The sequence below is a fragment of the Micrasema longulum genome, unplaced genomic scaffold (assembly GCF_059751315.1).
Source record: "Micrasema longulum isolate JH-2025_06_02 unplaced genomic scaffold, ASM5975131v1 h1tg000197l, whole genome shotgun sequence".
Lineage (NCBI taxonomy): Eukaryota > Metazoa > Arthropoda > Insecta > Trichoptera > Brachycentridae > Micrasema > Micrasema longulum.
The window spans coordinates 383,959-399,761 of NW_028277402.1; the positions used below are offsets into that span (position 1 = coordinate 383,959).

The following is a 15,803-nucleotide window of genomic DNA, read 5'->3' on the forward strand; positions in this document are numbered from 1 at the left end:
ACCCTTCTATCATTGCAATTTGTTATTACTTTTGCGAGTGTATGTATTTTTGATACGCACAAAAATATGACCATACGAGTGCGATTAATTTTTTATTCCAGAAAGCTTTGCTTCAGCTTTTCATGGGAGTTTAAATGTAGATTTTTCGGGATACAGATTGTCTTCCAAAGGTGTAAAAACACAGTAAGGAATTTATTCGCTCTAAAACTGTTTCTTCTTATCGATTCGAGTAAATTGATGTTCTTTGGAATTCCATGAGAAAAATAATATTGCGAGAAATATATTAGCACCCACAGATAAAAGAAGTGGAAGCACCATATCATAATATTAATTTTTCAATAATATCACTGAGATGGAATATTGTTATGTTGTAGTTACGTGAATAGCCGCCGCGAATAACGAGAAAAAATTGATTCCAAATCAGTATTGTTTTAAAATCCTTTAAAAATAACCCAAATAACAAGGTATTCTTACCATCCCCTCGAGAAAACTTAAGATTTTGAGCTAATAGTCAATGTTAAGGGATTATTTGTTAATTTCATTGTGCAGCTCATGTTAAAAATTTGCTCAGAATTAGCAAGTTTGATGTTGCTATGGAAATAAATTAATGAATTTAACAAATAATGTAAAGGGTCTGGATAATATAATTCGCCGTTCCTTTTCGATGAACAGAGCTCTGCGAATACTGTTTAAATAAACTTATTCTTGTGTCTTTTGCAAAAATATCGTTGATGTAATTCTTGAGATTTTTAAAATATTTAGAGAATAAATTGCTTAAAAATATATATTTTATTGGGTTTAAAATGTTCGCGTATTTTTATTTTGCAAAATAATTGATTTATAATGAAATCAATATAAATTGATTAAACGTACAGAGTTTAAATGTGCATTTTTAAACCTGGGTCTATTCTGTATTATTTTCTTCTGGTTCTTTGTAGTTTAAACATTCAATTTAAATTTCTCCATTGATTGATAAATTGTATGCACATGCACATGCAGCCTCGTTATGCATTGCGGTAATCGAAATAAATTGTATCTTCCGGGTGTCAACTTATATGCCACCTATGAACCTAATCATATTGTAAGCTTTGCATAACTCTGAAAATATATATAACTAAAAATATAAAATGTTAATTTCCAAACCAAAATTGTTTACTGGATACTGTCCTTACAATAAAAAATAAACCCTTATGTGACTATGATGCCACGTAAGTCTTCATAGAATACAATACTTGATATATCTCCCTTTAAAAAAAGAATGAAGTCATATTTTGCTATAACAGGCGTAAATCATATTATTTGTATAAATTATGAAAAATATATTGCTAAGCAGTTAAAGTTGAATCGGGTTGTGGTCCCGTGGATAGTGTTGCGGACTCGCGTATCAGAGGTCCGAGGTTCAAACCCCACTCTACCCCAACTTGATTTCCATTTTCTAATAGTGAGTTATTTACAACTCGTTGAAAATTGTGAATTTTGAAATATTTGGGTAGATATTTCAATTTTCAAGTTTTAAAGTATTCCGTCATTTTCTGAACGTAACACGACGTCACAGCACAAAAGGATTTTTTTAGCCTAGGCTTTTAAGAGTTGAAAATGTATACCTTATCCAGCACACTTTATTATTTGAAAAGTAAAGTAGCGAAGAGCGCCTCCTGTACTACAGTTAATTGAACCTACTACGAAGATCCTAGCAAACAAGTAATGTTTTACTAAGTGTGTAGTCGGTTGATTATCTGATGTCTGACCCACTGGCAACTTACTTATTTACCGACAACGAGAAAATACGATCGTAGGTCCGTAGCACGAGCAGTTGCGCAATACGCCAACTGCTTCGGGCCGGAGCGAGCGTCGGGACAACGTTGCCGCTCATCGTACACCGGGTAGGTACTAAGTCCACCCACTGACCCACTCGATACAGTGCCAGGCGCCATGCCAGTACGCCAGTACGCCAGTACGCCAGTACGCCAGTACGCCAGTACCGCGGATAGACTCTCTCAATTTCACAATGCCCCGAGAAACTAGGACCTCGCGCACCTTCCGAAGGGTTGTTATCTACACAAGACACTCGTTACGACAATAATCCGCATTTTGTGAAACCATATGAATATTTCCCAAGTTCGCGGCGCGGTTTTGCACAGTACGCCAGTTCTTCCCCCGACAAGTTTCTATGATACCAGTCTTGCAACTTGCAATGTGCGTTGCTATTGCAACAGTCAACTGCTCAATATAACTAATTCATCGAGAGCTGCATTAGCGCAGTTTCGCCGGATTGCGGCAATACTCGGCTAGTGCCAGCTTCCCATGGTAATTGATAATGACCAATTTTCGAGCCGTCGGTTGTTACAAAGACAACATTAATGATCAAATTTCGTTGGCTTCATGAAATGGCCGCCAGAGGCAGTTTACCCGCAGAGCGAGTATTCTTTCCGAATGCAGGTCCAATAAATACACGAGCGATGCGCTTCGTGGCACACGGTAATCAGCTATCGCCGTTTTGGGGACGCAAATCTCTGCGCCGGCATTATCTACGTATAAACTTTCATATGTATATATCTATGCCGGGATCTACGTTCAAGACACGGAATGAATGCGGTAGTGTGCTGTGACGCGGTCCGGCCGAGTTAAGAAAAGAATTAGCTGGTCTAATATATTATATTTTTGAATATCGCGACGCCAATTTTTATCGAAACTCAACCGAGCAGCGTCAAAACTCATCACCGCATAAATTCCGTGCGCCTTGGACGCAGACCCCGTCTATAGGTGCCGCGATCAGCACAGCGGTTACGGCTTAGAGTATAACACACAATCAGTCAACACAAGTTATATTCTTTATGTAACACATATCGTTACTTTTCATCACTCCCATTGCGGCGTATCATCATCATCCAATATCCGCATCTAATGGTGCTTAGGACACTGCATTGGTACACCAACCGCATTTTGCTACACGAAAGTCAAATGTTGGCTTTACGCCTCAGTCAAAGGTCTAAGAAATATTCGAACGTAAAAACGCCCTTTTAAACAATTATTTCATATTTACTTTTGAAGGATTTTTACCTGAGGGTGGACATCGATAGGGGAAAACATTCTAAACATAGATAGAATGCGGAATGTTAGTGTGTAAAGTTGCAACTTAAACCAGCCAATGACAGGTCATGGGCCCTGAAAATGCCTAAACATCTCCATTCCCTTCTCACGAATGTTTTATTATTTGTTTATTATATAAGCCCAAAGGGCTTTAACATGACAGGTACAAAATTACAATTCAACCGTTTTGTGCTATAAAAAGTCAATATGTAGGTAGATCTAATAAATAAAATAAAATAAAAGTAGGTAAGTACACAAATCAATATTTAAAAAAATGTATTTAACAGTTTTAGGCAAAAAAAAAAACATGTTACATACTACGGTATTTTAAAAAATATTTTTTATTTGGTGTTAAAATAGTACAAGAATTATACATTTAATATACGAATGTCCCAATATTTACTTCATTTAAGTATAGGTAAGTTAAATCCAAAAAGTCAAAGTGATTTTTACAGTTGGAGTTTTCCCTCTCTGTTGCAATAAATTTCACCCTTTCAGGGTTTTGGTATTATTTTTCCGACACAAATATAATTGACAGAAAATACTTAAATATAATATTTCTCTGTAGACCCTGAACAAATTTTGAATCTACGTAAATCTGTCAATGTACCGACACGTGTACAATGCCCGTCAAGGTTAACTATGATCTTTATTTTCCACTTATTTATTTCTCAACGACATTGATTCTTTATGATGTTAATAATATCCTGGCTGAAGAATAAGGGTGGTTATTAAATTCTTTACTCGTTGGAATTTTTTCTTACACAATCGTTTAATGAAATTTGTTTGCAAATATTTTTTAAGTTTTTACATAGGAAATACCATCTTGCCTAATATAGCCTAGAATTTATGGTATGTACCACTTACTAGACTGTGGATTTGTTTATTAAATCTTATTTGACAATAAAATTAAAACTCTTTTTTTTCCGCTGCTTGTCAGAGCAAATTTACGCAAAGGCGAGCAACTGAATAACACTGCTCGAGCGAAATGAACATTCTTTACTGTTTATTAAGTTGTACATTCAAGTTTAGGCAATCAAAGGGCCTATGATATCTCAATAACTGGTTAAAATTTAAATTCGGTAAGCCAATGCATTGCCCTATGCACCATTAGGTGCGGAAAGGGAATGATAATGATGAAGGGTGAATACTTTGGGAATTAAGAAATAATAATGAAAATATATTTTCAAAGAACTGTTGCAGCATAATCATCACAATTTCCCTATGCGCACCTAATGGTGCTTAGGGCACCGCATTATTGATTTATTTGGCAATTGTAGTCTGCATTACTTTACGGGTTATTTAAACCATTACGTAATGATGACTGTAGATACAAGGTAGTTTAATGAATAACAAGCAGATTATTACACCAATTGCAGCGTATTTCGATCATTTCTTGTAACATGTAGGTAAGATGATCAGTCTTACGCTTCAGGTGCCAGTCCTAGGTTCTAGTGTAAAAACACCTTAAAATATCAACCATATCGGCAAGCGAACTCGAGACCTCTTGCGTGGTAGGCAAACGCGCTGACCATTAATTAGACCACGAGGTTGACGTGTAGTGTAATAGGTACCTTATCAAAATCTCAACAAATACGGAGGAAATAATTTTATAAATAAAATGTGGAGGTCTTGGTATTTACATGGCTTATGACCATTGTGTAATATTTACGATGTTACCCATGTTTGAACATGCATTTCTATGTCTTAGTTTTTCCGTCCGTTGGTTTTAGTCAAGTGATAAAGCTTGATAATTTTACTATGTATTTATTTTGTGTAAAATCGCTTGATTAAAATTAATATGCCGACCAGTTTCGGAACACGATTGTTTAACGTTAAAGGCTTAAAAATGAAAGTTTAAATACGCCATCATATTTTCCCTTGCTGCATCCAATGGTGCATAGGGCGCTGCATTGGTAAACCAAATCAAACCAAAAAGGTAGGTGATCAGTTTTATGCTTCAGGTGCCAGTTAATGAAATACTACAGTTCAAACAACCTTTGAAATCAATATTTCACGTCAACCCTGCCAGAAATAGAACCCTGGAATTCATGAACGGTAGGAAAACGCGTCAACCTCAGAATTTTTACCTGACAGCAGCTTTTGAGTCGTAAATACTCGTCCAGGGTTCTGGTACCATTTTACACACAGAATTGTATTTTCATCCGCCTGGACACGGAGAGACTGGACACGTTATACATTCCTGGTTAAATTATTTAACATGGAAAATTGCAAAGTTATCGCTTCAAGTCGGGTTGCTGACGAACGGACCAGAGATCCTGGTAACGAATACTACCCTAATTTGATTTCCAATTTCTAATAGTGAGTTACTTACAACCAAAATTGAAAAATTTGGAAAATGTTTGAATCTGTAAATAATTCAATTATAATTATTATAAATCATAAGAACATAACTGTTTCTTATTTCCAAAAAAAATAACAGGCCTCAAACGTCTGAGGGTATGTCTACTCAGCTCAAACTAAAAATATTGCTTGGAGATAATAATATCGTCGGTATACTGACAAACCCTCTAAATGACAAAATTTGGGAAAACAAGCGAAAAATGCAGTTATGTTATTTTTCGAGCTTTATCAACTGATTAATCCTCTAAATCTTCCACGGTTTAGTTTCAAAGTTAGCATTTATAAAAGCCCACAAGAGGTACTTTTAAAAATATTTTCTGGTTATACCCATTGATTCTAGTTACCAGATGTTTTTTCCAGAATCTCGTCTATTGAAACAATGAGGAAGTTTAGTGTTTTTTTATTTGTAAACAGACTATTAAACTAAGCCAGATTATTTTTATGTGGACATGTAATGAGAATGGACAGCGAATGAACGGCTTAAAATATTTACGATGCGAATGTTGATGAACGCGGAAATAGAGGAAGACCGAGAAAGACGTGGCATGACCAAATCCTACCAACACTTGAAGATAGATATGTCAAAAGTCGGAATAATCGGCGCGCGTGCATGAGAATATGTATGAATGCAGAGGATGCGAGATCTGTATCTACCCTTACAGAGAAAAGGCGTGATGGTTGGTTGGTTTGTTTGTTTTTTTATTTTTATGCATCGTATTATCAGCGCTATGCTTCTCTAAATTACTCCGCGTGTGACGTCTCAGGTTCTCTTCAGCTTCTTCTCGGTCAGTTCTGCCGATCGGTCCGTTGACTTACCGTAAACAGGAAATATTTCGCAACTCCCTTATCATCGGTTGATTCGTATGAACTAGTGACGTCATCCAAAGTAGTTCCTTTTTATTGAAAAAAAATAATCATTTTTTAAGAAGCTTTGCAGTACAATTTAATTATCTAATTTTTACCGCGCCTAACAGAACATTTTTTGTATCCTGTTTCTCGTAGGGCTACATTTCCTCATTTAAGGGAACTAAGATGGCTTCGTGAGTATGCATCATGTCAAAAGTATGAATAAAGAAGACCGGAAAAGACTTTTTGATTCAAACAGATTTTTCTCAATAATGAATTTAGAGGGTTTAATCAGTATACCGACGATATGCCGGATTACGAAACGCTGCGCCGTGTCTCGGCCCTGCGTCCCGTAACACCGATACAATACGTAATGGGAAATATGTACCATTGGCCGTAAACTTTCTCTGTGAGTTCATTATCAAATGCAGCACAAAAGTAGACCGATTCAGCTTATTGCTCCCGCCTTGGCGAGAACGAGTGAGAACTCGACACTCACCAAGACGCACCACTTTCCTTTTCTCGGCCTAGTTCTGTGCTTATTTGTTAGCTCATAACTACGTAATGCCGAGAGACTCCATCGTGGCACCATTTCTTCGTTACATTTCCTATGAAATAATATACGCAGAAATCATCATCATCATTAGTACCCGATGCTGCATAGGCTTTGTACCTCTAGGCTTATTTGTTAGCTTATAACCACGTAAAGCCGAGAAGATTCCACTGTGGCACCATTTCTTCATTATATATCCTATGAAATTATATTAAACAGATATCATCATCATCATTATACCTTTATTTATACCCGGTGGTGCATAGGGCTCTGTTTTGGTACTTCTAGGCTTATTTGTAAGCCCATAATCACGTAATGCCGAGAAGACTCAATTATAGAACCGTTTCTTTATTATATTTCCTATGAAATGATAAAAGATCATTATAATTTCATAATTTCCCTATCCGCACCCATTGCACTGCCACTCCGATTCCGGCGCATCTAAACAATTTTTGTTGCATGGAAGGTGAGGTGATCAGTTTTACGCTTCATTTATCAGTTCAGGGACAAATAATGTTAAACCATCATTGAAACAAGTATTTCACGCTGACCCTGCCAAGAATCGATCCCGGGATCCCGAGAATGGTAGGCGAATGCGCCAATCACTAAGGTCAATATAACTAACGATGTCAAATATTAGTTTCACCTTAGGCTGTTTTATGTTTAAAAAAACGGTAGTTTCGAGATAATGTTGTACGTATGTAGAAATAATATATCTAAATAAATACGTAGTAAAAACAAAATGAAGGGTAGTATGGAAAATCGATACAGCGGAAGAGTTGTAAAGACAGTAGAAAGGGTTGGGAGTAGGTTAGAAAGTAGGTTTGAGAGTTAAGTTAGCGGTCCAGTAAATATAAATATCTTCAGTCCAACAACATTGAGATTGACCTATTTTTGTTTCTGATCGGTATATATCTACTGACATCGGTAAACTCTACCGGCTCGTTGCAATACGTGTCTGGGAAGCATTTTTCCGATCTCCGTCTCTTTCTGGCGCGGTGGCCGAGTGCACTTGACACGCTGACAGTGGCCCAGTGGCCGGTAGGAGAAAGTCGTAGAAATTCGGTCCGGCGAGAGCGGGACGCCAGAGGCGGCTATTGAAAGATTCAAGTATTACCTCACCGCGTACGGAATATTGTATGTACACAACCATACACAACACAAGGCGGCGGTGAGCGGTGAGCGGTGAGCGGTGAGCAGTGACGCGGTGACGCAACACAGCGTGGCGGCAACACTAATACATGCATACAGTTTAAACTACTGACACTAAACTGAACTTACTGTGCAACAAATTTATCGGTAGAACGAACAAAAATTGAACCAACGACGCCATTTTGAAAACATACTTCTGCTGTTAGATTCTACTCGGTTGCGAATGTTGTCGTATGGTTGGCGTGTGGTTGGCGTGTGGTTGGCGTGTTCAAGTGATGATTCCCTTTTCAATACATAGCGTATTAATCGACGCATCAGAAGAGTAGCCATAATAATTTAAATTCCGTTTTGCAGCACAAAATCCGTAAACACTTGCTTCGATCATCGTCGACTTCTAAATCAGATGGGTATTTGTGGATACAAATTTATGGTTTGTGAATATTAAATTGTAACCTCGCCCGCCAAAACCTCGTGACGTCTATGTATTTTTTATATATGAACAACGATTTATAAAAACACCATTAAATATATTTTACATGCAATATATCTTGTACGTTGTAAGCATAGATTAATGTTTTTTTTTTAAATAAAATAATTGAAAAAAAAAACACAAATATTTCGTTAGTTTTGTTGTTGTTCTATGTTCTAGTAAAAAACGATAGATACATATCTTAGAAAACAAACACAAAAGCATACATAGTCAAAAAATATTATTTTGTGGGTAATTTATATAGCGCCTTTTTTCTAAATACCTTAACCTCTATTATATAAAAACGATAAAAATATCTTCATCCATTTCCTTTGACTTTTATGTCAAATAATTTAGAAATAAATACTCTTATATCAAACAATGTCTTTAATAAATTATTTCACAAACAGATGAAGTTAGGGATTAAAGACATTTTACTATTACCCCTATGTTTGATTATGTCCAAATGCTTGCAGACTGGCTGGATTTCCTCCCTAGGGAGTTGTTCATATTTAAATTTATTTCAGCAGAGAGGGAAAGAGTTTTCGTGAAGAAATTTGGAAGTCTAGGCATTTACAGGGCTTATGACCTGTCATTGGCTGGTTTAAGTGGCCACTTTACACACTGTGTAACATTCACCAATCCAGCCAGTCTGCAAGCATTTGGACATAATCAAACATTGTTGAATTACTACCTGGTAAAAGAAGAAGTATAAAAATTGGAAAATTGTTTCCAGGCGTTGCCTAGTAGGTGATTTGGTTCAGCCGGATGAATCTCACCCACGTGATAAAGGTTTCAGCTCTTTCACTTCACAAAAGTCAACAGATGGAAGAGTTGAGGAAATGTGGATGTTCAAACATGGGCAGAATGGTGAATGTTACACAGTGTGTAAAGTGGCCACTTAAACCAGCCAATGACAGGTCATAAGCCCTGTAAATGCCTAGACTTCCAAATTTCTTCACGAAAACTCTTTCCCTCTCTGCTGAAATAAATTTAAATATTACCCCTATCTTTTTAATATTTTACCATTCTTCCATCATCCTTTTGTTCTACATGACCAAACCACTCGGTGACTAGTTTTTCATGCATTTTATTCCTTCTTCAGGTGGATGACCAGATGAAGCTGCTCCAAAACTCTTGGTCCGAGATGCTGGTGCTTGATCATCTGCACCAACGCATGCACAATGGACTACCAGATGAGACCACCCTTCACAACGGCCAGAAGTTTGACTTGCTGTGCCTCGGTCTACTGGGAGTGCCTCCATTGGCTGACCACTTCAACGAGCTGCAGAACAAACTTGCAGAGCTCAAATTTGACGTGTCTGATTACATCTGTGTCAAGTTTCTTCTGCTTCTCAATCCAGGTAACCGAATCGTTAGACAAAGGCAGTGAATCTCTCCACGCGTTTATCATGGCTCAAATCCTAACTATTCCACATTTTGAAATTTTTTGTATTGCATGTCCTTGGATTATGTCGACATTTGACATGATCGTATTTAAGGCTTTAATTGATTTAATTTCAGCCAAGTCTTCACAGCGAAATTCAATTACATTTTTAGAGCACTTTCTTAACACACTGCCGACAGTTTGCTGTCAGTTTATGTCTGAACCAGGGTACTTAGACCTGATGTTGGAGGGGTATTTATCATTACGATTACCTACAAATGATATGTGATTCGTTTTATTTGTTATATGTACACTATGCATAAATATATATATATATATATATTTTTTTATTTCAGATGTGAGGGGAATAACAAACAGAAAATGTGTTCAGGAAGGTTATGAAACTGTTCAAGCCGCTTTGCTGGACTATACTCTGACATGCTACCCGTCTATTCAGGTAACTGTTTTACAATAGACAGATATACTGTCAAAGGTTTCTGGTATGCCTTTTTTATGCCAAATTCTCAAAAAAAATAACTTATTCAATCACATAAAAATAAAAGGCATATAAAAATCCACTATTTTAACAAATATATACTACTATTTTTTTTTTCAAAATCATCATCTTCATTCCCCTTTCTGCACCTAATTATACATAGGGCACTGTATTGGTATACCAATCGCAGCTAATCTTTATAATGTTTTATTATGTGAAGGTAAGATGATCAGTCTTACGCTTCAGGTGCCAGTCCAGGGACTGAGGAATATTGTAGTGCAAAAATACCTTTTTAAATAAATATTTCATGTCGACCATGCCGGGAATCTAACCGGACATGGTAGGCAAACGCGCTGGCCACTACGCCATGAGGCCGATATAATTAAAAAAATAATTTCTCTCTTTCATCATCCCTATCATAATGCACCGTGTATATGATAGGGCTTCAATACTGCATTTTTGAGCACAAATTTTATTATTATGAGGACACCTGAAAGTGAAATCCACTACATTCTATTTACATATTGATAGTATTAAATTATATTTATTAAATTTTTTTTAACTTTAAATCTTAAAAATGTTATTATTAGGTCCTGGAAACCTATTGAGAGTTACATTAGTACACAAGCACGGTACTATGTACCGTAAATTTTTCTTTAAAAAAAAAAAAGGAATTCCTAAAAAAAAGTCTTTCTTTAGAGGCTTGTCAGCAGGCGGGAAATAAATATAGAAGCTTTAAGCCACATTTCTCACTGATGATCAGAAATCGTAGGTTGTTCTGCAAGTATTTCTCAGTATTTTCTGAGGAATACCCCACCCCGCCTTTAGGATGCGGAAAGCTAATGCCCCAAGGAAATGCATTTGCGAAACATAATCACACTTGCACGGCACTGAGTACCGTAATCGGGACCTTTTCAATGCGACTGCCAGTTTATAAACAATGGACTATGAATACTCGTGGCACTACTGGTGATTCGGCTTGCGTTTACTGTGCTGTTTCAAATTTAGCAAAAAATCGGTACCGCGTGTAACTCGAGTTAAGCATCTGATTTTTAAAGATAACTTTTGTTTTATTTTTTAAATTATTAACCCCCCCTCATTTATTTATGGACTTATTAAGCCCATTTAACAATAGTAAATACATATTTTTATAATGTATAATATAAACAGGTAAAATTACAGTAAAATACGACAAAAAAATATTTAAGCTAGGACAAAAAATTAAATTACCTCAAGACAAGATCTGGTCTATCTTAGTTATTGTTTAAATCCAAAAAGATTTACACTAAAAAAGTTAGGATCTTGTCTCGAGTTTAAAATGCGACACAATCGGGACATCGGTGCATGCAAGCTCGGGACATTGGTGCATGCAAGCTATAGTTTGTGCTGTGCTGATCACAAAACAGCACATTCTTATTTCGCAACCGGTGGATCGGAACATTGAATGCCACTTGCTCCTGTAACAATGGTACATCAATTAAGCCGTTTAGTAAATTAAACATAAATATATAGGCAATGTTATTTCTAGACTTGAAATTTTTAATATCGACTCCATCTCTCTCTAAGTGTAGTCTCCCTTCTCGAGCTTGAGTCTCCGATCCATGGTACTTCTCTTAGCAGATGATGTTGCACTGATTTGATTTGATTTATCCTGGCTACATAGAAGAGAGACCAGATTACGGAGGCATACTCTAAAAGAAGACTTATTTATTCTCATCCACAGCTTACAAACACTATATGTTAAACACAGCATGTTCTACATGCAATCGTAATACACATGTGTGATTTAAGGATACCCATGATTCAAACCTCTACATTCTCCTTTTCATTATTCAGATCAATAGTGAATAGGGCAGAGCATTGATAAACCAATCACAGTGTAATTCAGCCATTTATATGAAGGTAATATAATCCGTCTACACTTGAAGTGCCAGTCCTGGGCTGTATAATGCAGTAAAAATACAAGTATGCAAACCAGAACCAACCAGCTAAGGGAAGGTAACCCCGACAGAAAAATCCACCAGAGAAGGCAACGGGAAACCACTCTGGTCATCTCTTCCCAGGAATCACTATGGCGAATACATACAATAAGCAGTTTTCCTGGCTGCGGAGTAGCGCAGGACCGAGATGCTTTCGCTGTAGTAATCGCCAACGTCGGGGAATCTGACAAGGCACCTCAAGAAGAAGAAGAAATCAGTATTGATAGAAATTGAAATTGGAACCTTATGAATGTTAGCTAAATGTGGTGACCACTACACCGTAAGATGGGCAAGAGTAGAACTAAAATAACAAGAGTTATCAAGACTTCTGTGTTAAGATATACCAGTTTAGAAACTAGTAAATACACACTTTGATATGAGTTTGTGATTTTTGTTAATGAAGAAAATGATAAATGCGTTATTAATGTATCAATGTTTTCTGTTTCAGGACAAATTTAGCAAATTAATCATGTTGATTCCTGACATCCACGCATTGGCGGCTCGAGGAGAAGAGTATCTTTACGGCAAGCACTGCGCCGGTCAGGCTCCGAACCAGACTCTTCTCATGGAAATGTTGCATGCTAAGTGCAAGTAAATTTCAGGTAGGACTCATCCTTTATATTATGTAAATACATTATGCCAAACGACAGATAAAAAAGAAATCATTATGCTCTCGATAAAGTTGTATTTGTGTATCGAGTACTGCTAACTTTTAAACTTCTATTTGTTTATCGACAGTGTTAGAGATTCTATAGTATAGTATCGGTACCTAACATTGTAATATCTATAATTGTTTTCCTGCCCACATGGCTGGCGAGTATCAGCCTGGAATAGTCATTCCTTAAAGTAGCTGGTTCTAGCATAAAGTCCGAAACGTAATATCGATATCCTAGTTCTATAGGGAAATAACTCAAAATTTTAAGGTTTCGAGTTAATGATGCCAGATGGTAAAGAAACACTCCCTTTACATACTTCAAAAAGAAATAAGTCGAATTTGACTTATTTTTGGCCTAAAATTTGATAATTTCTTATGGAATAATTATCATTAAATCAGCACATTGTCAGATCAATAGGAAAACATTTGACATGTTTCTCTATTGAAGACTTTAATCTCCTTACTCTACACTAAAACCTTTCGAAATTCTTTAAAAACAAATCAAACTTTATGATTTAATAGATTAGTAGTTCATCGAGTAAACTAATCAAATTGTTTTTTAACATCATGTTTGATTGTTTGAGAAATCTGATTGTTTAAAATGTGTTTTCCTTCCTTAACTTTTTTTATAATACCTTCTGAAGACACCTTTTTTGAGGTTGTTAAAACATTAATTTATCATTAACATATAAAGTTAAGATAAAAAAACTTTTTACAAACTTAAGTTCCTTCATTTTCGCAATTTTAAAAGTATATATTTATTTATCTTTAGAAAAAAGTTACGATATATTCAATGAATGATTATTATTTTATTTAGGAAAACGAAATTTTGTTTTTTTGGGAGATTAATTTCAATACAAACTCACAGCGTCTAATAATTTCACCAATGCTTCAAAAATTCTTAAATATAACTTTTCTTTATTCTTGGGTTATTTTTTCTGAACACTAATCTGCATGTGGGTCTACCTAAGGGTTTTGTATTTTTAGCTTCTATGTCTACATCAGAAGCATTGACATAACTTTTCCCTTGGTTTAATACTTTTTTTTTTTTTCATATTTCTTCGTGGTGTAGTGGTCAGCGCGTTTGCCTACCATACAAGAAGTCTCGGGTTCGATTCCCGTCACGGTTCAGATGAAATGATTTATTTAAAAGCGTTTTTACTTGAAAATATTGCTTATTCCCTGTACTGACACCTGAAGCGTAAGACTGATGATCTTAACAAAAAATGAGATACATTACGATTAGCGTACTAATGCAGTGCCTTATACACCATTAGGTGTGGAAAGGAAGCAATGTTTCGCTATCCCCACCAAAGGCCGAAAGCCTGGAGGGAATGGAGCATTGCCAATCACTAGTGTTCGAAATTTCATACATAAAACTATTTTTACTTCGTATTCTATAAGATGTTTAAAAATCGGTAGAATTTCAAATGAATTCCGTGTATTGATCCAAAAATCGGTTTTCATAAATGCGACCTGTAAGAGAAAAAGACCAAAAAACATAATTGTATAGAGAAACAATGAATTGTTTCTCTACAGAATTAAAACTAAAAATAGTAACTAGGACACTACAGACACCTGTTTTACTTGTAAATGATTTAAATGAATGTATGGAAGTGCGAGAATTTCTAGAAGACGACAATATTGCAAAATATTAAAAATGTTTATTGTTAAGTGTCCTCGCACGGGTAACCCCAGTCAGGTCACATTATTTGAATTATTAATCATTGTTTATAATGTGTAAAAAAATAATAATAAATAAATTGGACCTAAAACATAAGCAAATTGTATTCATAGAATTTTTAAAAACCTGTTATATCTCGTGGTTCTGTTAATATATTGATTGCTCCTATTTCAGTTTTGTCAATAATTTAAAACAACATTCCAAAAACTCATCTTGTATCGGTCATATTATAGTAACCGAGAATTACCGAGCGAAGTCCATCATCTAAAGCTAACTCCAATCAGAAGAGTTAACAAATTATGGAATGATTACTACAACTGGATAACTTCAAATTCAGGTTTTCTTAGTTAACCACTAAAATGTATCTACATCTTCCTCCATGAATGCTACAAATTGCCAAGTCGAGATGCAAAAATGTTTTGAGTTTGTCCAAATGTTTGCAGACAGGCTGGATTTTCTCCCTAGGGAGTTATTCAGATATAATTTGTTGCAACAGAGATGTTAAACATTTTTGAGAAGGGAATATGGAATTCTAGGCATCTACAGGGCTTATAACCTGTCATTGGCTGGTTTAAGTGGCCACTTTACACACTGTGTATTATTCACCGTTTTGCCCATGTTTAAACATCCAAATTTCCTCAACTCTTTCATCTGTTGACTTTTGTGAAGTAAAGGAGGTGAAACCTTTATCATGTGAGCGAGATTCATCCAGCTGAACCAATTCATCTACTAGGCAATGCCTGAAAACAATTTTCCAATTTTTATACTTTTCTTTTACCAGTTGGTTAATTGAACAATGTTTGGAATCTCACCCACATGATAAAGGTTTCAGCACCTTTATTTTACAAAAGTTGACAGATGGAAGAGTTGAGTAAATGTGGATGTTTAAACATGGGCAGAATGGTGAATGTTACACAGTGCGTAAACTGGCCACTTAAATTTGGCCAATGACAGGTCATAAGGCCTGTAAATGCTTAGACTTCTATATTCCCCTTTTAAAAATTCCATCTCTATTGCTACAAATTCAAGTTGAGATACATTTAAATAATATTATGATGATTTTAATGCACAACTTTTCTGTTAGTAACATTCACAAAGGAGGATAAAAAAATGTATTGCCGTGGTTAA

General features: G+C 35.8%; 1 protein-coding gene across 1 annotated transcript in view; it reads left to right on the forward strand.

Moving 5' to 3' along the window:
• Positions 1 to 15,803, forward strand: part of ftz-f1 (ftz transcription factor 1) — a 363,969-nt gene that overhangs the window by 343,387 nt on the left and 4,779 nt on the right. Inside the window, exons 6-8 of the mRNA XM_088243231.1 lie at positions 9,580 to 9,838; positions 10,218 to 10,318; positions 12,785 to 12,938. Coding sequence (XP_088099357.1) covers positions 9,580 to 9,838; positions 10,218 to 10,318; positions 12,785 to 12,931 — 507 coding nt within the window. The 3' untranslated portion in view covers positions 12,932 to 12,938. The remainder of the gene's footprint in view (positions 1 to 9,579; positions 9,839 to 10,217; positions 10,319 to 12,784; positions 12,939 to 15,803) is intronic.